Raw genomic sequence first — 20,781 nt, forward strand, 5'->3', positions numbered from 1 at the left:
CTTGCAAAGACTGGCTCCCTGAAGTTTAATGCGGGATTCATGGGGGGATGTATGATTGTGGCAATAGTGTCACAATAGTGAACACATAGCATAAGTGAATATGGAGCAGTTATGATCCAGAACCCTAGGTTATAAATCCATAACTGCAGTGCTGCATGTCATCCCACACCTATTCAGTGTATAGCTGGCATGGGCAATTTGCCACCTTGTTTGCCATTCCTCTGTTGCCAAGGCTTTTTGTATTAAGTTAGGATGGTCTATGTCTACAGACACACTGTCCACCTTAAGGGCTATATGTGAAGCCTAACCAGCCTGGCAGAACTTGCCAGAGCTCACACGGAGCTGGCATAACCTTCAAGAGCCCAAGGTCACCTTCATGTCAAAATACAGTGGTGGAATAAAACTTTGTGAGAGGTACTTAAAAATATGGGGAGAGGGAGGAAAGGAAAGTAAGTAATAAGGGAACATGGAACAGCTCTCTGACAGTAGTTGCTTTTTCTATCCAAGGAAGCTTTAAATGTAGGCATGCCACCTTTCAGAATTACAAGTGTTGAAAATACTGTATATTTGCATCAATTTTTCCTCATCAGCATACTTTCATTGCACCACGCAGGCCAGTTGGATAATATATTTATTCAGTACTGCCTTCTGTACATACTATAAAATCTGATTCATAATACAAAATATTGGGTAAAAATCTTAAATTCTGTCTGAGGTTAAGAGGTGATTTGCCATCGTCTTAGGTAGTGGTCAGGTATCCACTCATTGCATCTTTTTATGGAATATATTCATTCTTTTTCTTGCAGAGAGTCATGCTGTGTGTACCTCAGTCTTGAAGGAGGTAATCTTTTAAAAAATAGATGAACAAGAAGAAATGATCTGAAAATCACTCTGTAGGATGGTGGAAGTAAAAGCAAAATTTCTCTCCAATTCTGTGCATTGAAATTTGCCCAGTGTTTGTCTAAAAATTGTCTTGCTGCAGCAAGATGGAAAAACATAAGATTTACATATAACAGAACTAACGTAGCAATGCCATGGCAAGTCCAATTTACATTATAGGTTTCCTTCATAGATTAGGGAAAAAAATAGAACAGCTATGCAAACCTATTATTACATTTGAGAAATCGTTAGTCTCAAAGGAGTAATAACAGTATGCTATTGAAATTCTGAATACATTTTCAGCTTCTGTGTTGTTAAAGAAAACTTTATAAATATGCAAATTTCAGATCAACAAATCCAAAATAAAATGCACTGAAAATACTGATATGTAGACAAAAGTTTATTTACACCATACAACATTTTAAATATTTTATACACAGCTGCAGCAGGAAAAGCTACTCTGAGCTTCCCAGAGAAAACTGCAATAATAAAGATGTGAAATATATTATTCATATAAAAGTGAGATTATTACTTTATTGCATTTAAAGCAATGAAGAATGTAGCTCAACAGACATTCATTTAATGACGACAAAACTTTGCTTTTTTATATTATAAAGTAAAAAGTGTAGTAATGGCCAAACAGACTGTTATAAACTTTAAAAACTGCATAAATATATACATTGTGCTTCATGGTGAAGTTTTTTGAAAACTAAACCAGATGAAGCTGTTACAACATGAACCGTTGCTTGAGGTTTATCTATAAAGATTTACCTTACAAATCCATTCCACGGGTACTTACAAGACACGATGGTAAGAATTGTACACCTGGGCTCTCCACTAGGTTTGCTAGTGGGAATATATCGTATGAAAAGAAACCACTGACATTTTGGCACATGAAGGGGCTGACACACCCTCGCCACAATGTTCAAAGAGGCATGTCAGGTTTCCCAAGTCTCTGGAGTGTCAGTGCAAACAAAATTGTTCTATATCCTGTTTTCACGTCAGTTTGTTTTGCCTTTCATTAAACCTCTGTTTGAAAATCACCTTCTTGTACATCTAGAGGCAAGTTCAGACACTTCTCCCATTCTGATGGTCTTAGTTCTAAAGCATCTTTTGCCTCTGAATCTAATACATTTATTGTGGTATAATGTTGGTATTCACTTGTGTTTTTGAAACTGTCCCAGGGAGCCTTGCTAGCCACTGTTGGATTTTCCTGTGAAGGTGAAGAAGAGAGGTAGGGAAAAACAATTAATTAATTAATTAATTAATTTATATTTGGATCATTCAAGACATCTCATGATATACAGATCAAAGAGATAAGAAAGTTACATTGGCTGATTGTAAGATAAGCTTTCTTATCCCTTTCTACAAGCTACAGCAGAAAACTTGATTTGGCCCCAGATTCCTGGCAGTAGACTTGGGACACAGCATGTCAGGGGTATATTGACATTCACTGGCAGCAGTACATTTCACTGAAATTTCTTGGAAGAGAAATTTGGTGTGGAGTGATTGAGCACTTCCTACTTGGGTAAATTACAAGTTTCATGTCCTAGTGGCTAACTAAGACTGAAAATGTACTTGGGTATGGTGGGCCATGAAATAAAGAGGACAAAAAGCACCCCACTGAAGGCACTATAGGGGAACACCCACACTGCAGAAATCACAGTTTGACACCATTTTAATTGCTATAGCCCATCCTGCAGTATCCTGGGATTTGTAGTTTTGTAAGGCAATGACACTGGTAGGGAAAGATGGAGCTACAGCCCCTAAAGTCAAACTGCATTATTTCTGCTGTGTAAATGCACCATATGAAGAATATAGGATCTGGCACTTTAGTTAATGTTGTTGTGTGCCTTCAAGTCAATTTTGGCTTACAGTGACCCTAAAGTGAACCTATCATGGGGTTTTCTTGGCAAGATTTGCTCATAGGAGGTTTGCTATTAAAGTGGATTACAAATGTCTCTCACCAATAAGAGTTTTATAAATGTATCCCTTGCCTAAGAAAACCCTATAAAATTTATGGGGTCATCGTAAGCTGACAGGAGACTTAAAGGCACATACACACACAAGGCTATCAGCACCTAGGGCCCTGCAGATCTGGCAGATCCTTTCCTTTCCCATCAGTCTCTAACATTAATCAAGGGTACTTGTCTTATTCATGCCAAGGTTGTAGAAAGAGAACGAATACAGAGATATGTTCTTGGTGGCTGCCCAAAAGTAACATGATTCTTTCCCTTGAGGGCTCATCAGAGCTCAGTTCCTGCTGGCTGTGTAGTTATGCCACTTTTCATTGTCTGAACTGATCTGATATTTCATCCTTCCTAGATTTTTTTTGAGGTGAAATGAGCTTGTCCTTGAAAAACCGGAAATATTTCAAAAGCAACACTTTAGTATCAAATCCAAAATACTCCATAGTATTTACTCAGGTGAAGAACAAGAAGGTGTCCCTTCCCATTGTGTGTACAAAAGCCCAATGGACTGGTAATAAATCTTTCTTCTTCACTACTGATAGGACAGCATTTTGTCTTGGGGAAAAGCTGCAGCTGGGGATGGGATGTGGTAGCAAAGTATTCTCCTAGCCTATCACAGAGTGCAGCAATCACTTCAGGTAGCAGATGAAGAGGAGTGGCAGGAAGGAGAGAGCCATGTCCTACATGGCCACCCCATGCCTTCTAAGCTACCTTACTATCTTCAGGAATTGTCCTATCACTGGATGGACACTGACAGGCATTATGTACCTGGACTTATGTGGCCAATGACACTGCAGGGTAGGGTACACTTTGATGGCCTCCATGCATAGAGGCCAGAAATAAGCTGGTTTGGAGCAAGGCTCCAAGCTGAAACATGTGATGGAGGCAGAATTCAGAATTATTTAAGGCTTAGCCACTTCCTTCACAAGTCCTTTTGCTTCTTTGTTCTGTGACCTACCCTTCTGCTTTAAGTGCAGTGTGAAATTTGCTGGTCACCTTGGGGCTGGCTAGGTATTTTCTCCCATTTACCTGTTTGTTTAGGGTTTTTTTGTTGGTTTTTTTGCCTATCCCATACTGTATCTCAGGGACTGGATCAAGTGGCATAGCGTCGTGTTGGTAAATAGATTTTCATTGGCAGGTAGAAGGGGAAGAATATAAGAGTTCAGTGTAAACCTTTTGGTGAAGGTTGGGCTCTGGAACAGTCTCAACAGGTCAAGGGACTTGGGCGTGGGGAAGGAGTCTGCCCTGGGGGCTGACCTGGGGGTTTGCTCTCTCTCTCATAAAGTCATTGAGCTATTCTGGGCTTGCCTTCCAGACCAGCCAATGAGCAACCCATGCTATTGGATTGTCTTCAGTGTCAGGTGTTTCACTGAAGGGAAGGTGGTCATGGAGTGACACCTAGCCTCAGATGGCCCTGCATCAGGTTCCTCCCCCTCTTGCTCTTTCCAAATAGATTTAAAGTCAAATGAAGTGGCCCTTGTTTAAACCCAAAGTTTTGTGTCTGGTGTCTTTATTTCATAGCTGGTCACCAATCTCCTGGAAATCCAAGGGGCCCCCTGATCGTCACTGAGGGGGATGTCATTGCTGTGCATACAGCTATAGGAAAAGAGCTGGACATTTATCTGCCAGTCCTCCTGCTTGCTAGAAGCCAGGAAATGGCCATGATGGGAGGAACTGCAACAGAGAAAAAGTGAGAATTTTCTTTGGTTGGCCCATGGTCAGTAGAAAATTCCAACCTCTGTAACAACCCCAAAAAGTGAGGTACAATGGTGTAAATTAGATGTATACCATCATAACTCATTAACAAGATGCCAATTTATAAGTTACAGAAATGAAGGATGCTCACCAGTAATAATGTCATTGCTTCTCCTGGCACCATAAACAGAGCTTGCTGATAAAGACATAAAATTCAGCTGATGAACTAATAGTTTGGGGACTTTTTATGGTAAAGCTCTGCCATAAAGAAAGTAACAGAAACAAGGGGACTTGCTAATCTTGAAGATTTATGGAATTCTTTTCTAGTTCCCACAGGGATGAATAAACATGGACATAATCAAGCTTGTGTTGAACATATGAATGAAGTACCACCAAATCTGATTCCACATTAGTCGCCAAGAGATAAGAGGAAAATGAGGCCTATTTCAAACTCACTTAAAATTGATAATTTGCTTATTGTGCTACTACCATAAACTATGAACTGCAATATGTGCTCTCCCCCCTTCCTAAAAATTATCTTCAAGAATAACTGTTAAGTTAATATTTGTACTTAGAGAGACCAGTTTACAACTAAGATTATCTGACTTGAATATTGGATAGCGAGAACCAATATTTACAGACATTTCTGGATATGATTTGTGCTCTTATTTAAGATGCAGTCTTCCAAAGCTGTCTGTGCAGGAAAGGACAAATCCTTGGAAAACCATGGAAAAGAGTACTGGGAGAGGGAGGCTCTCATATATATATATATATATATATATATATATATATATATATGCGTGCACGTGCAGAGAACCACATGCCTCAACCTAATTCTCTACTTCTATCAGCCTTTGTATGAGATATGATAAAGCTCAAGTATGAAAGAAATAATAAATATTTTTGCATATTAGATTTTTTCCCAAGAAGCTCAGTACCAATTTCGTTTCCTCATATTTCTTTAAAGTATTTTATATGCTGCCCTTCAGCAGAACTTTTTAGCGTGGTTTACAAAACCAATATGAGATGCACACAGAAACCACAACAAATTAGAAGGAAAAAATTATTACAATACATTAAGAAGTCCAGGAGAAAAGGGCTTTTCCTGTTTGTAAATGTTGGTGACAGGTGAGCTACTAATTCCATAAATAGGGTGAAGAGTGAGAAGACTTGCTTTCTGATCATCACCCACCTTTCTGCAAATTGCTGGTACACCTGGAGGAATGTCTCCAAACATTCTTTTTTTAATGCATGGGAAGGTTTTTCTCTAAAGAGGGGCAGATGTGCTTTTCTAAACCATAAAAGGCTTGAAGGCATCTGTACTTTGAGCCATGCTCTGAAACTGATCGGAACATGATGAGGTTATTTCACTGCTGATAAGATATGGTTCATTCAACTTCTCCCAGTCAATAGTTTGGTAAATCCAATTTATCTGGAACTTAAAAGTCTCTGAAAAGTCTTTGGAGGCAGCCCCACATACAGTACAGCAGTCAAGTTTAGATGCCACCAGAGTACAGATAACATGACAGTGTGGGAAGTTGTATTAAACTGTGACATATTGCATAGTACAGTATCATCATGTTTTCTATATCCAGTAACATTGCTGTATCAACTGGCCTCTATGGACAGAGATGTAATTCTTCTGAAATTTCATTCCTGAAGGCAGCAAAAGTATGTTGTCTACACAAAAAGGTATGTGTGAATTATAAAGATTCTTGTCAGACCAGGTTGCTGATTGCCAGGGTTTACTAAAGTGTAAGAAATGCATTTTCACTTAAAAAAAACAAAACACTTTCCACCCCTATTTATCAATTGTCTTCTACTACTTTGGTATTTCTCCTGCCAACAAACAAACAAACAAACAAACAAATACATAAATCATATTAGGTTATTTCATGATGGTATTCTCTTAAAATGATTTTTTTTCAAAGATTCTCAAAATACAAGAAATGAAAGTGATGACCAAGTAATAGAATTAATTCAAAAAATATCATCACATACTTACCATACTGCCTGATTTTGGTACATCTCGAAATCTGTCTAGTGTTTGAAATTTTTGATTTAATTCCTGAAACAATTCCATGTGCCTCTTCCTCGTATGCATGACTTTCTACAAAATGAAATATAATTGTTTAATACCTCATAATGAATCATGGCATAGTTTTCAAAGAACCATTATTCCCTCCAACTTAATAAAGCAAATTGAATTTGGCTGGGCTGTCTCTTTCCTATAGACAGAAGGAATGGAAATTAATTGTGCCATCCCCTATTTGGTCTTCGTAATACACTTCTTGGATATGGAGTGGTTCTTTTTCTCTTGCCCTTTCCTGAATTACTCAGACTACTATTTCTTTTATGCCACTGCAGATGTGTTATGAATAGAGCAGCCAACACTGTGAATGATCATTATTGTTTGTCAGTTAAAACCAATTTTGAAAGAAATGAAATAAATGGTTCCCCCCTGTCCTGGGGGAAACTCAGAATTTAATAGTTTGAATATGAAGTGTCCAATTATCCTATATGCTTCTCATCTGAATGTTCTCCTGCTGGAAAAGAGGGCTCAGAATTATTACTGTGATCAAAAATTACCATTGGTTTCATTTCACATTTATAGCCTACCTTTCCTCAGAGGAGGTTAAAGAAGTGTAAATCTCCACTCAAAGGTATCCTAACAACTACATTAATTCAACGGACAAAAAAGCCAATGCAATTGTGGGCTGCATCAACAGGAGCATAATGTCCAGATTGAGGGAAGCAGTAGCATCACTTTATTCTGCTTTGGTCAGATCACACCTGAAATACTGTGTCCAGTTCTGGACACCACAGTTCAAAAAGGATATTGACAAGCTGGAACATGTCCAGAAAACGGCAGTATGGGCTGAATCCACACCAGCAAAATAATCCAGATCCAGTATACACTATTTTGTCCAGACTTCACCCCATTTACACCAGACTGACTTGTAAAATTCTGGATTCAGATTATATTGAAAGCCACACATTCTCCAGGCCAAATTCAAATTGGAACGAACGGGTGTTTTATCCCATGGGCTTTTTTCTCAGCTTCCAGAATGCATAAACCTATCAACCAATAGTCTTTCTTGTTTTGCTGTCAATCTTATCACCTGCCTTGCAAGATCACCGTGTGGCTTCCTCATGCAAATCTCTCCCCCCCTTCACATCTCAGTGAGTAAATAAGAGAACTTTCAATATTTTGCCAAGAAAACCTCATAAATCCACATTACAGTCATAATAAATCAGAAATGATGCAAAGGGACACAACTATAACAACATGAGCATCTTTCCGGACTGCCTTAATTATGTATTCTTGAATGAAGGAGGTTGGAGTAGATGGCCCTTGCAGTCTGTTCTAACTCTTAGGTTTCTATGACTCTATTCTATAAGGATAGGTCATGGTGAGGAGAAGTGATTCTGTTGAAGTCAAACATCAGGTTTTGGGGCTTGATGGGTTTTTGAACCTGCGTCTCCTCAAACTCCCATGTTCTAGTTTAGTAGTCTGATCAATATACCACACTGGCTCTAAATTCATAGCTGTGAAATGGTAGCAGTTATGCATCCCAGTCAAATATTTCTTAATCATGCATCCTTCTTGTATGGTCAGTAGGTTCCTCAGAGTTCAACAGGATTTACTGACACAATAGTGTAGGTATACTGTTTCACTATGTCAAATGGGAATCGTTCCCTAAGAAGTGAGTTTAGGATTACAACTTTTAAATTCTCAAATTTATTTCTGTTTCTAGTTGTGAGAAGCATATGTAATTTATTACATTTCATATATTAGTTATTTTGTTGTAATACAAAAAAAAGTCTACAGATGAAATTTGATATACAGTACATATGAAATGTCAACAGCAATTTATTAGCTAAGATGATAGCTGGCCAGAAAATCATGAACAGAAGTGTGTGTGTGTGTGTGGTCAGTGCTCTATAAGTGCACAGAACAAATAATGTGATGTTATTCTAAAAATTGGTACCAGCACTCCATGAGTTAGGACATGACTGCGTCAGACAAAACTACAGAAGGATAGTTATCACCTTGGACAAATAATTTCTTCTAAAACAGGGATTTGCATCTATTTTTACTTTTTAGTGTAAATTTGCCAAAATGCTCTTGATATACTTTGGTGATCACAGATGCACCAAACTTCCAGATTTCTCACTTTTAAAAAACGGGACAGCAGTCATTTACCAATTAGGAACACCAAAAATGGAACAAAAGTTCTTTCTCTAGAGAGAGGGTTATCAGTCATTACTATGATTCACTCATTGGCTAAAACCTCTGAAATACCGAAGTGGCTGCTTAGAGAACAAATGGTTAGAAGAGAAACTGCACATGCTGCCTTGTATTTCAGTTTCAGTAAAGTGGTTTGAGCATTGGACTATGACTCTGACGCCCAGGGTTTGAATTCCAGCTCTGCCATGTAAACCCACTGGGTGACCTTGGGCAAGTCACATACTCTCAGCCTCAGAGGATGACAATGGCAAACCTTCCCAAGGAAACCCCATGATAGGGTTGCCATAAGTTGGAAATGACTTGAAATCCCACAACAACAACAGCAGCAGCAACAACAGCAAATGGGAATATACAGAAGTAAGGGAAGTTGGAAACTACTGCATGTGAGCCCATTATTATAAAAACTACATTGAAACTAAGATCATATTTATAAAAACCCTACTGCACAGATTTCAAAGTGTCAACATTTTGTAAATATTGTAGGGCCTAAATACCCTAAAGGCACCAGATCCCATCTGATTTTGGTAACTAAACAGGGTCAGCCCTGGTTAGTTCTTAGACTGGAGACCACCAATGGATACCAAGTGCTGTGGGCTATATTTCACAGGAGGGAGTAACAAAACCACCTCTGAGTATTCCTTGTTTGAGAAAACCCTATGAGATTTATTGCGGGACGTGGTACAAAGATACTGAATCTAGTATCCAGCCTTGTATGTTCATGTACATTAAAATAAATTTAATATTGAGGGTGTTTGCTTCTCTCCCTTGATAGTCACTTTGAGGAGGATAAGGGTTATCAGAAGAGCTCTGTATTTGAAGAAGTTTCTTGATAGATTAGATTTCTTAAGCCTAAAGACGTAGCTACATGATTCACAATATGGGCCCTAGAATGGAGAAAGCAATTATAAACCAATTAACCTCACAAGCATTGTGAGGAGTGAACAGGAAATAGTTCTTCAGGATTCAGTGAGTTCCTTCTTGCAACACATAATTTGCCTGAGAGATATTTGACCTAGATTTATGAAGGATGTCTTGCCTAAGCGACTTTTTGCAGATTTGCAAGATATTAATCTTACTGTTACTAATGCAAGGTAGTAAACCTAGTCCTCTTTTACTCGCCCTCTCATGCACACGTGTTTCAAAAAATCAATTCTGCTCCCAAAATGATTATTTGCCCCCTTATGTAGGAAATATTTTTTCAAGTATGCCAACAATTGGATTGTGGAAGAAATCTTAAATATTGCTACTAGGAAGTAATCTTCACTGAATTCTGAGTAAATACAATACAACTTGGCTGTAATGCTAGGACACTTACAGTGTATACTTAAAAAAAATCTCATTGATTTTGGTGAGAGTAAAGTATGCTTAGCTTACTAGGAGACATACTGGGCAAATGTTAAACTGAAGGCTTTTATTTATTTGACATATTTATTTATCACTTCTAAACCTGCTGCTGCTCCCAAAGTAATACACAACAGATAAAATCAGGTTTTAAAGCCTCGTTTTAAAAAAAGCACACAATTAAAACAGTCTGCAGATGCAACCCTTCTGGTTTTGAGGATCAAAGGCCATCTTGACATACCTTGAAGATTCTCCAGTCCCTTTGAGAGATCTAGAGAAAGACTGAGACAAAATGGTTTGTGTGTTTGTATGTATGTGTACATTCCATCCTGTTTCCTGCACTTTGGACAGCAAAGCTCTTCTTTCTGCACAAAAAGAATGACTTTTTCCCATTTGTGAAGCTAAGCACAAATACAACTTGCATGTGCTCTGACAGACGGATTGAATAACCAGGCAAGGAAGAAACAGAATGTTGTAGAGGAGACGTTGGAGCACAGAAGTAATAGATTGGAGGCACTTAGTCCAGTTTTCTTACAATGGTTTACAGTTAAAAAATAAGTCCAATCTTACATGGCTCTATGAGAAGACTTATGGACTTCAATGGGAATAGTTCCCAAGGACATCTGGATAGGAGCAGCCTTAAGATAGTTCATGGAACAGGCATTCCTTCTGCTTCCCTTCCCTTTAGCTACCTATGAACCCCTAAAAGCCTCTCTAATGGATCAGCTAGGGAAAAGGGGAGACCTTCCGAACATAACAGGGGAAATGAGGATATGGAAAGTGTCCTTACTTATGTTAACTTATCTTAAGATCCACATCTGATATGGGATTATTCCTTCTCCCCAGTAGCCCCTCATACCCTCACATCACATTGTTCAGGAGGGGAACGTATTTTCCAGAGAGGCTCTCTGGTGTCTAAACAGAAGGAAGAGACTCCAGAAACATTCTTTCTTTGAATTTTCTTGCCTTATCTCAGGATCCAAGTCAACATGTTCAACATGTGTACCTCATTGGTCAAATAAATCCTTTATGCAACCTGTGTCCCCCAACAAACAGTAGTTGGGAGATTTGGCAAAATATATATAGATTTTATTTATAAAAAAAATTAAAAACAAAACAAAAAAACTAACAGACAATTGATAATAAATAACATGATGACAGATATGGGAGAACAGAAGTTTTGGGATGTGCACAGTATCATCTATATTTCATCAGATCACTTGGTGATAGGATGTCTTTGAATCAGTTGCCATAGAGAGAAATTCTAAGAATGGGAAGCACATTGCATAGCTGACCTTCTAAATGGCACCATGTGACTCACAAGACTTGCTCAGTGCTGTGATTATATAATTTCTCCAACTATACTTAAACATTTTAATTGCCTTTTGGTAGCTTCATGTGGTTGTTAATGCATCATGATCTTCTTACTTAGCATATATTTTCATTAAGTCTGTTAAGTAGATGCCTTTTAAAGAAGTTTAATGTGAATAAGTGGGTTTAGGGAGGAGGAGGAGGAGGAAAAGTGAAAACATGTGCAACAATGCGGGCCAGGAACTCCAGAATCTGAAGTGCTCTGGGTCATACTTTCATCTTTTCTTTATTAGATGTGGGGATAAGAGCCTTGTGCAGAGGAGGGTTCAAACAAAATCAAACCACAAGCAGAAGGGAATGGGGTTGTGCCCCCAATATCTATGTGCAGGGAAGGTGTGGACGGTGGTGGCTAGTGGCTTCTATGTCAGTGGGTCAGTGAATCTAGTGCAACTTTTAGTGAGAACATTAAATGAGTTTTCCTTATATAGCCAAACCTGTCCCTAAAATAGATTCAGCACCTAAGATAGCTCCTTAAACATTTAGGAGCTCTCCAGATGTTGTTAGACTGCAAAGCCCATCGTCTTTAGCCACCACAGTCAATGATGGGGGATTGTGGAAGTTACAATCCAAGAACCACTTTACATCTATAACAAATATGGATATGTTTTGGATATATTGGTTACCACATAGTCTTTTAAAGGAAGGCTTATGTAATTAGAAAATTGTTGGAGATACAATATTGCTAATGTCTCCTTAACACGTATCTTTGGAAGCTTTCCCATAGTTGTCTCATTTTGGGTGGAAGTAATTAGGAAGATAGACTTGGTACTGGAATGCTCTTTAATATTTAGAGATGTGCATGTACTTTTGAATTATTTACCTGTATCTTAGCAACTAACAAAAGGGACAGTGAAAGTGAATTTTTCATGTCTTCTCGACTACTAAACAATTGATACTTTGGTTTTGGAAAGATAACTTCAATGGATAGAAGACCTAACAATGCTTGCAACATTTGAAAGAAAGATGTACAGACAAAACCTACAAATATTTGATCAGCTTTTATTGAAACCTATTATTAACATGGTTGCTTTTCCTTTTCTTTTTCATCTGTTTTTTTGTTTTTCTGTTTTGTTATATTGGAATATTATATAGCCAGCCCTCCCAATACACTTTTTTGTATCCATGGATTCAAGCACCCACTGTTTAAAAATATTGAAAAAAGTGTATAAATTTCAAACAGCAAACCTTGATTTTGCCATTTTATATATGGGCCACCATTTTACTATGCCACTGTATTTAATGAGTCTTGAGCATCCGTGGAGTATGGTATCCACAGGGGGTCCTGAAACCAAATCCCAGTGGATATTAAGGGCCCACTGTAGTATATAACTGGTAACCTTCCTTGTGTAGTCCTATCATGCATTTTAATATCTATCTATCTATTTGAAAAATCATATTGTGTGAGAATTAAGAAAGGCTAGCATAATGGTAGATTTACATGGTTGATATAAATGTTTATAGGTGGTGTGTGTGTGTGTGTGTGCGCGGCATCTTCAAGTTGCCTATTGATTTAAGACAGCCCCATGAATTTTAGGGTTTTCTTAGGCAAGGAATACTCAGAGGTAGTTTTGCCAGTTTTTTCTCTCTGAAATATTACCTACAGCACCTGGTATTCATTGGTGGTCTCCCATCCAAGTCCTATCCAGGGCTCACTCTGTTTAGCTTCCAAGCTCAGATGGGATCTGGTGCGTTTAGGCTATTTAGGCCACAGGTGTATATAGACAGACTGTTAAATTTAAACAGGAATTTCTTTTTTAAAAATGGCCAAGATCTTGTATCATCAGACACGATTATGATGATGGAATACCATTGCTGTATTTTTTTTTAAAAGAAACACAGCATTTTTCTCTGGCAAATTATAATGATAAACCAGATTCTTCTCTCAAAGGCAAGAAAGCTGGTACTTATGCTACATGCTGCTCTGTGCCCATGCACATTAATATGGATAGTTTTTCAAATTACCGTTAGTACATGCTTCTCAAATGATGATAAAGTGGTCCTAAGTGTATATTGCCTATGCAAACATGGTGAGGCTTCAGTTTCACAAGAGGAACACATAATTAATTATATCAGATAGTTAACTTGCATGAACAGGAAAGCTTATGCATAAACCAAGATTCCACAAATCATTAATATTCCACTGAATAGACAAAGAATTTCTGCTCGGGGTAAATTCTAAGCCTATTTCCTGAAAATAAGGGCACTGCAGCAAGTTAGTGAAATGCTAATACTATACATTTCATAAATCTTAATTTTTTTTCACAACGAGAAATGGTGTTTAGAATTGAAACACCACTATAAAGTCCAGCTGCATCAGCCACCTTTGGTTCTCCAGAGGCCCTTATATGCCACAGGATTATGGCACTAAGATTCCATTTAGAGTGCCATTGCAACATGCTATGAAATCCTGGGAATTTTCATTTACAGAAAACATTTAGAAATGTTAGCCAGATAGCTGTAGTGCCTGACTAAAATACAAAGCCCAGGATTCCATAGGATACATCCATATCAGTTAAAGTGGAATCAGCCTTCCTTCTAATACTCAGAAGTGCAGGCTGCAACTCCACAAATTTCTGAAAGCAGCTCTTGAAGAAGGCCAATTGGTGGTAAGGTCAAAACGTGCTGGGCTTTTAAAGAAATAAACATTTTTGGACCATCACATAGCACATGTGATTTTGTCTCCTTTCATTCTAGGGTGAAAAGACATAAGATGTTTTGGAGTATAGCTCCCACAGATTTTACCATTGGCTATGCTATGAGTTTTTAAAGCCAAAATATCTAAAGGAGCAAGATTCCTAACATATAATCTTAAAAGCATATGTTTTCTGAAAATAAATTACCCTGTAAAATTTAATATAAAATTTGATTAAAAATAAAATCTGATATTCCCCAAAACCAAATCTTTGGCACTCCAGAAGACTGCATTATGGAGGCAAGATCACAGTTGAGTGAAAGAATACACAATTTTCATATACTAGGTTTCAGATGCCCTTGACATCTACAGCCAAAAAGGCTTTTTATCAGGGCTGAGATCATGGAGAACTGCTGCCAGTCAGGGCCCTGGATCTGAGGGACCAATTGTCTGATTCAATTTAAGGCAACCTATTGTTGCTGTTGTTGTTGTTATTATTATTTTCATTTATATGCTGCCTTTCTCCCCAAAGGGGTATCACAGATTAAAAAAAAAATTACAATAGAATTTAAAACATCAAAATCATCTAAAAGCAATATGAAAGTACATTAAAAATATACAGAAGTTAAAAGGCATAACAAATACACATGCTCAATATAAAAACCACCATGGCATGCTTATGTTTTAAAAACTTGCTTAAATAAAAACATCTTAGCGTGCCATCAAAAGGCAAGCAGGGAGGGGGCCATTCTAGCCTCATGTGGAAGGGAGTTCCAGAGGGTGGGAGCAGCCACAGAGAAGGCTCTCTCCTGTGTCCTCACCAAGTGAGCCTGGGATGGTGGCGGGATTTAGAGAAAGCCTTCTCCCAATGATTGTAATGTTCTGGCTGGCTCATATAGGGAGATACGGTTCTTCAAATAACCTGGATATGTCATGTTCAGTGCTCAAGTTTTGGTCCCCTCCCCAGCTCCATATCTGTTCCATGTTACCCTCCCGAAGTTTAGAAGGGCTCTAACTCTGGCACGTTTCAATGTGTTGCCCACGGCCATGTTCGAAGGTAGATTTAAAAAAACACCTTTTGAAATCCGTTTTTGCCCATGTGGCTCAGGCACTGTTGAAACCAATGAGCATGTTTTCCTTTATTGTCAGTTCTATAGAGACATTCGTCACCAACTGATTAGCCCACTACTGAGTAAATTCCCAGGCAAAACTGACTCCTTTTATTTACGCCTTCTATTGGACAACAATGATTCTACAGTATCCCTTAAGGTGGCTAAATTCTGTTATATTGCTTGTAAACTGTGCCCTCAACTGTCAAATGGTCATTTTATTACCGTGTAGAAAGAACTGTTTGATACTGTACATGTACAGTCTACTATCAGTTTATATTTTAATTTGTTATTGTTATATTGATATGTTGCTCGTGTGATTTTGTTTTTATACTGGTCAATGACCGAATAAATTTTATTACATTATTACAAATAACCTGGACCTAAGTTGTATATATCATATCTTCATAGGAACATATATCCATACATTATTACCTAAACCAGCTGCAGTCCTGATCATCTCCTGTTACATTTACAATGGTGTTCCGGTGCCTAATATCATTGCATGCCCCTGTAGTTCCAGAACTCAGATAGCCCTAGGAATAGCATCACCACCCACCCACTGATCTCTCCAAAAGTATCTGTAGTATACTGCTGCTTTTCCAACCAGGGATCTCCAAATATGCTGAACTGCAACCCCTATCAGGCCCAGAACTCACATTAGGTGTCTATTGTGCTTTGGAGTGACCAAAGGGTTAATCTGACATATCTGGTTGGGAAAGGATGGCCAACAGTTTCAGACCATAACCTTAAATTTATGACAATAGATGATAATGCCTGATCATTGTCCTAAGCAGCAGAAGTAAAGCATGGTAGGCTTCAGATCAGTGATTCCCAAACTCTGGCCTCCCAGGTGTTTTGAACTTCAGCTCCCAGAATCCCAGACTATTGGCTAAGAATTGGCCTCTGAGAGTGAAGTCCAAAACACCTGGAGGACCACAGTTTGGGAATCACTGTTTTAGATTGACCTGGTTGGTTGACTTAACTGCTGATTGATGGGTTTCCTTTATCTCACTGTCCAAGTTTAAGTGGATTGTTGTTGTTATATACCTTCAATTCATTTCTAACCTTAAGGCAATCTATCATGGAGGTTTCTTGGCAAGATTTTTCAGAAGGTGTTTACCATTGCCTTCCTCTTAGACTTAGAGAGATTTTGACTTGGTCAAAGCCACACAGTGGGTTTCCAAGGCCAAGCAAGAATTTGAATCCTGGTCTCCCACAGTCATAGGACCTTATCACACTAGACAAATCCCATGCAGAAACAGGATTTTAAAAATAGAAAAAAACAAAGAAACATAAATGCAGAATGTTTTTCAGAAGGGTTTGTGCCAAAGAGCACGTGAAAGTAAAGCAAATGGAAAGTCGACCGAAACGTGTCATTTTTGTTGACTTTTTGTTCGCTTTATTTTTGTGTCATTGCTGTTTGGAAGAAATGTCATCTGGAAAATCCCGCATTTGTGGGTTTTTTCTACTTTTAAATCCCATTTCTGTGTCGGATTCGTCTAGTGTGATAAGGGCAGCACTCAAACCACTACACCATGCTGGCTTTAATTTAAATGGATTATCATATGTAAATGAGCATTAGTATTCTCCCTTCCCCACAAGGGAAGCTGTAAGAAAAGTAGGAGCCCAGAATAACCATATGATTCTGTCTGGAGGAATGGGAAGTTTGCAGCTGTGGAGAGAGAAGAAATGGACTTTGAGAGGAAGTAAAGCCCTGGATATGTATGCTGTTTGTGTGTGTGCTGCCTGTCTCTGTGTATCTCTCTCTCTCTCTCTGTGTGTCTCACTAAAAGTTTTCAAAAGTATCTACATTTGAAAAAAGGCGTATTTAAAGCAATGTTTAAATGGTACAAATTTGGCAATACATACACAGTATAAACTTTAACACATAGCTGCAGTGTCCTTTACATTATATAAAAGTTGTCTTAAAAGTATTTTACAGACTTCTTTACACTGACATTGCTTTAAGTTAAGTACAAGTAAAAGTAGGTAGAAATGATACAGGAGCACTTACTTCAAAGTCGAGGTCAGAGTAACGTGATTTTCTTCTCTATTAAGCATTGGGAGAAAAAACAAAAACACAATTGTGTATTAGCTTGATGATTGCACATGAAGAAACAGTACATATTTTTCATCTCTGTACCAATACAATAAAAGAGTTACAGCTTCCAAAATATTTTTAGTTTAAACTTTGGTGAAACAACGCCGGGGGGGGGGGGGGGGAGGAATCCAGACTTTTGTCATGTTATTTAGATCCTAATGATTTAAATTGATTTACCCTAATGGTAGATAGATCTAAATCCTATCCAGTGTTTAGTGGAACCATCTATTTGCCCACTGTACAGTGGTCTGAGAAAAACAACAACAGAATAACAAAAACAAAATAACAACTCTCACCTCTATAAAATGAGTGTTCAAAATTTGACAAAATGGACAAAATGGAAAATTTAGCATGGATTTACAAGGCTTTTGCCGTCACCTTGTGTTGATCCTTCTGAACCTCAGTTTCAGAAAGTTTCAGACATGCTTTTGGATCATAGGTGATTTTCAGAGGTAGTATAAAAAATACATAAGTATTTTCCACCTGTCTTACTATGAAGCGAGGCAGTTTCCAAATTAAGCCAGCCATGTAAAACTGCTCATTGTGGACACCAATAGTACTGGTTATCTTCTGACAAGAAACCATTCGCTTCCCAAAACATGACTCATGTGGAGATTTCAAAGCATATTTTGAGAGACACCAATCTAAGGCTGCATCTGCACTGCAGAAATAATCCAGTTTAACTGTCATGACTAGATGCTATGGAATTTGTAGTTTGTTTTGGCACCAGAGCTGTCAGACAGAGAAAGCTAAGTATGTAGAGAGATCTTGTAGCACCTTTGAGACTAACATGAACTTTTGTTGACTTCAGTCTACTTCCTCAGATGCATTTAGAGAAAGCTAATATCTCACAAAAGTACAAATCCCAGAATTCCATAGCATTGAGTCATGGCAATTAAAGCAGTGTCAAACTGCATTATTTCTGCAGTACAGAATATATCTTAGCCAGGCCTTTTTAAAAATAGACATTGGATTATTTCTGCAGTGCAGATGCATCCTAAGATTTATGTGCATGGGTGTGCAGGGCTATAAGACTGCCTGGAATCCAAATGATTTGGGAGACAATTGTGTGCTCAGAACAAATTCCCCATAATTATATTGAGGGACCTAAATGTTCATGTGAGCAAATGGTAACCAAAGCAGCAAGAAAAGTGCTCCTGTAGCAGCAAGTATTCTGTGCACATAATTTTGCATTTATACCATGTAGAGTACACTGATCCATTTTAAAACTGATAAACACCAAGGCACAGCTATTTCTTTGGTGAAAACAACACACCACAAAGCTGGAGTGGAGATATTAGAAAGAAATTTGTGCCAGGAGATAACCTTGAGGACAAAATAAGTAGGCCCATTGCTCAGATTGCACCCATGAAGGGTATCTTTCCAAAATATCTTGGACATTTTTAAACAAACACAGGCACTCTGGAAAAACATTCCTTCCCTGGCAAGGTTTCATTTATTTATTTAGACATTTTAATCCCATATAGAGGCCCCTGAGGCAGTTTGTGTAGCAAGTAGATCTGTAGCACAGCATTTATAAACAGAAACAATAGTTAAATAAGCAAAGAGTGGGCCACATAAAGTGCATTTGAGCATATGTGGAGAGCATTTTCTTCCCTGCTGAATAGTTGCAATCTTTCCAAAACATAATTTGGATCAAAAAAGCAGATTTCACAGAATAATAGCTTTAGCACCTCTCTGTTGAAATCACAGCACCTTGCAGATGTGTCCACCCCTTGCTTTGACTTTCTCCCATTTTGTTATGTTTCTACCTAGAATTGAGCCAGATTTAAATTGCATTGTTAGCACTTGGTGTGCAAAGATACACTACACTTAATTTTATGCCACCGTGTAAATATTTTGCCCCTTCACAGTGTCCAGCATCTTGTGCACCTTGGGTGGTAGCAATATCAGCTAAATTCATTTCACTTCTGGGCTGTAAAACAACAAAATGTGCCAAAGGCAAGTGCTTGTGTGTGTGTGAACACTTCTGCAAAGCACCATAAGCACTAATCCCTTTTCTCTTGGCAGCAAATGACAATGAAAGAAAACACAACATTCTTGAACTGCTTCCACATGGTGAAGCCCTCTCTTCATTTTTCTTGTTCAAGTAACTTTCCCCCAGACAGATGCTGTCCTCAGCCACAGTTATTATGGTGATCTGCTCAGTTTTTAAATCTGAAGTTTAAAGGAGTGTTCCAAGGTGTGGAGCCCATCTTCAAAACAGGGCTCGGAGTAGCTTCTTGAAAGATTAGACTGAAACTAGGGCTGCAGCTACAGTGCAAAATTAATGAACACCTTAACTGCCATGGCTCAATGCGATGCAATTATGGGATTTATAGTTTTGTGAGATATTTCACCTTCTCCATCAGAGAGCTCTGGTGCCACAACAAAACTACAAATCCCGGGATTCCATAGGATTGAATCATGACAGTTAAAATGGTGCCAACCAGCATTAATTCTGCAGTGTGGCAGCAGCCTAGAACAGATTCATCTTTCACTTACCAATGAATACTTTTAGTCTTCTTCTCCAAAAAACACCCTTCTTGCGAAAATCCCTACTTTCAAAAAGTGTTAGGAAAATTATTTTTACTAAATATTTTAACATAGTTTTAACAGGTTCAAACACACAGGTCCTCTTATAGTTCTCATTCTCCAAAGTTATTAAAATTGTCACTTGTTAGTTACTCCATACTACCTGAATGCACAGCCATTAGGAACATAATGAAACTACTCCATTTCTACTGTTTGGTAAGGCCACACAACCCCTTATTTTCAACTTTGTAATTTGTTTTTTATAAATAAGAGTGTGTGGCCTTGCTAAACAGCAGAAATGGAATGTCACATAGTTCAGGTACGGCTTCATTATGTTCCTCATGCTGCTGCAATCAAATAGTATGAAGTAATTAATATGTAATAATTTTAGTAACTTTGGAGAATGGGAGCATAATAGGAACTGTAACTGTAACAATAACTTTTGAAGTTAAGAATCTATTCCAGGAGTAACACTATCTGTCATTCTGTTACAATTGTAAAACAATGTAGCTGTATCTTCACGAGTCGAAAGAGGAATTAAGAATATAAGAAGAGACATGTTGGATCCGAGAAAAGAACTATTTAGTCAATCATTCTCTTTACATGTTGGTCAACCAAATGGAGACAGGAAACCCTTTATTTTTTGCTCCCAAACAATGGATATGCAGAGGTTTACTACCTCTGGTGTTGAAGAACTAACTATAAACAATGTGTTATTTGTAACTAGTTACTTCTAGGTTCTATCTCTACCTCTGCAAAGCTCAACTATATCCCCACCTAACTTTTTCTGAATGACAGAAATGAATCTATACACAGTTTAACACCATTTTCAACAAACCATTTGGTATGTGTTTAGCTGATTAATTTCTTTATGTCATATAAGCAACCTTGAG

At 38.0% G+C, this 20,781-nt stretch overlaps 1 protein-coding gene across 4 annotated transcripts in view; it reads right to left on the reverse strand.

The window, feature by feature from the left end:
- Window positions 1-641: 641 nt before the first annotated feature.
- Window positions 642-20,781, reverse strand: part of LOC149311395 (adhesion G protein-coupled receptor B3) — a 640,955-nt gene continuing 620,815 nt past the window's right edge. For all 4 annotated transcript variants that reach the window (XM_089530992.1, XM_089530991.1, XM_089530988.1 and 1 more), the window contains 3 exons: window positions 17,267-17,302; window positions 6,550-6,654; window positions 642-2,092 (listed from right to left, as the gene is read on the reverse strand). In XM_089530992.1, the coding sequence (XP_089387118.1) occupies window positions 1,901-2,092; window positions 6,550-6,654; window positions 17,267-17,302 (333 nt within the window). In that variant the 3' untranslated portion in view covers window positions 642-1,900. The remainder of the gene's footprint in view (window positions 2,093-6,549; window positions 6,655-17,266; window positions 17,303-20,781) is intronic.

The sequence above is a fragment of the Sceloporus occidentalis genome, unplaced genomic scaffold (genome assembly GCF_023333645.1).
Source record: "Sceloporus occidentalis isolate IW3139 unplaced genomic scaffold, rSceOcc1.0.p SCAF_6, whole genome shotgun sequence".
Lineage (NCBI taxonomy): Eukaryota > Metazoa > Chordata > Lepidosauria > Squamata > Phrynosomatidae > Sceloporus > Sceloporus occidentalis.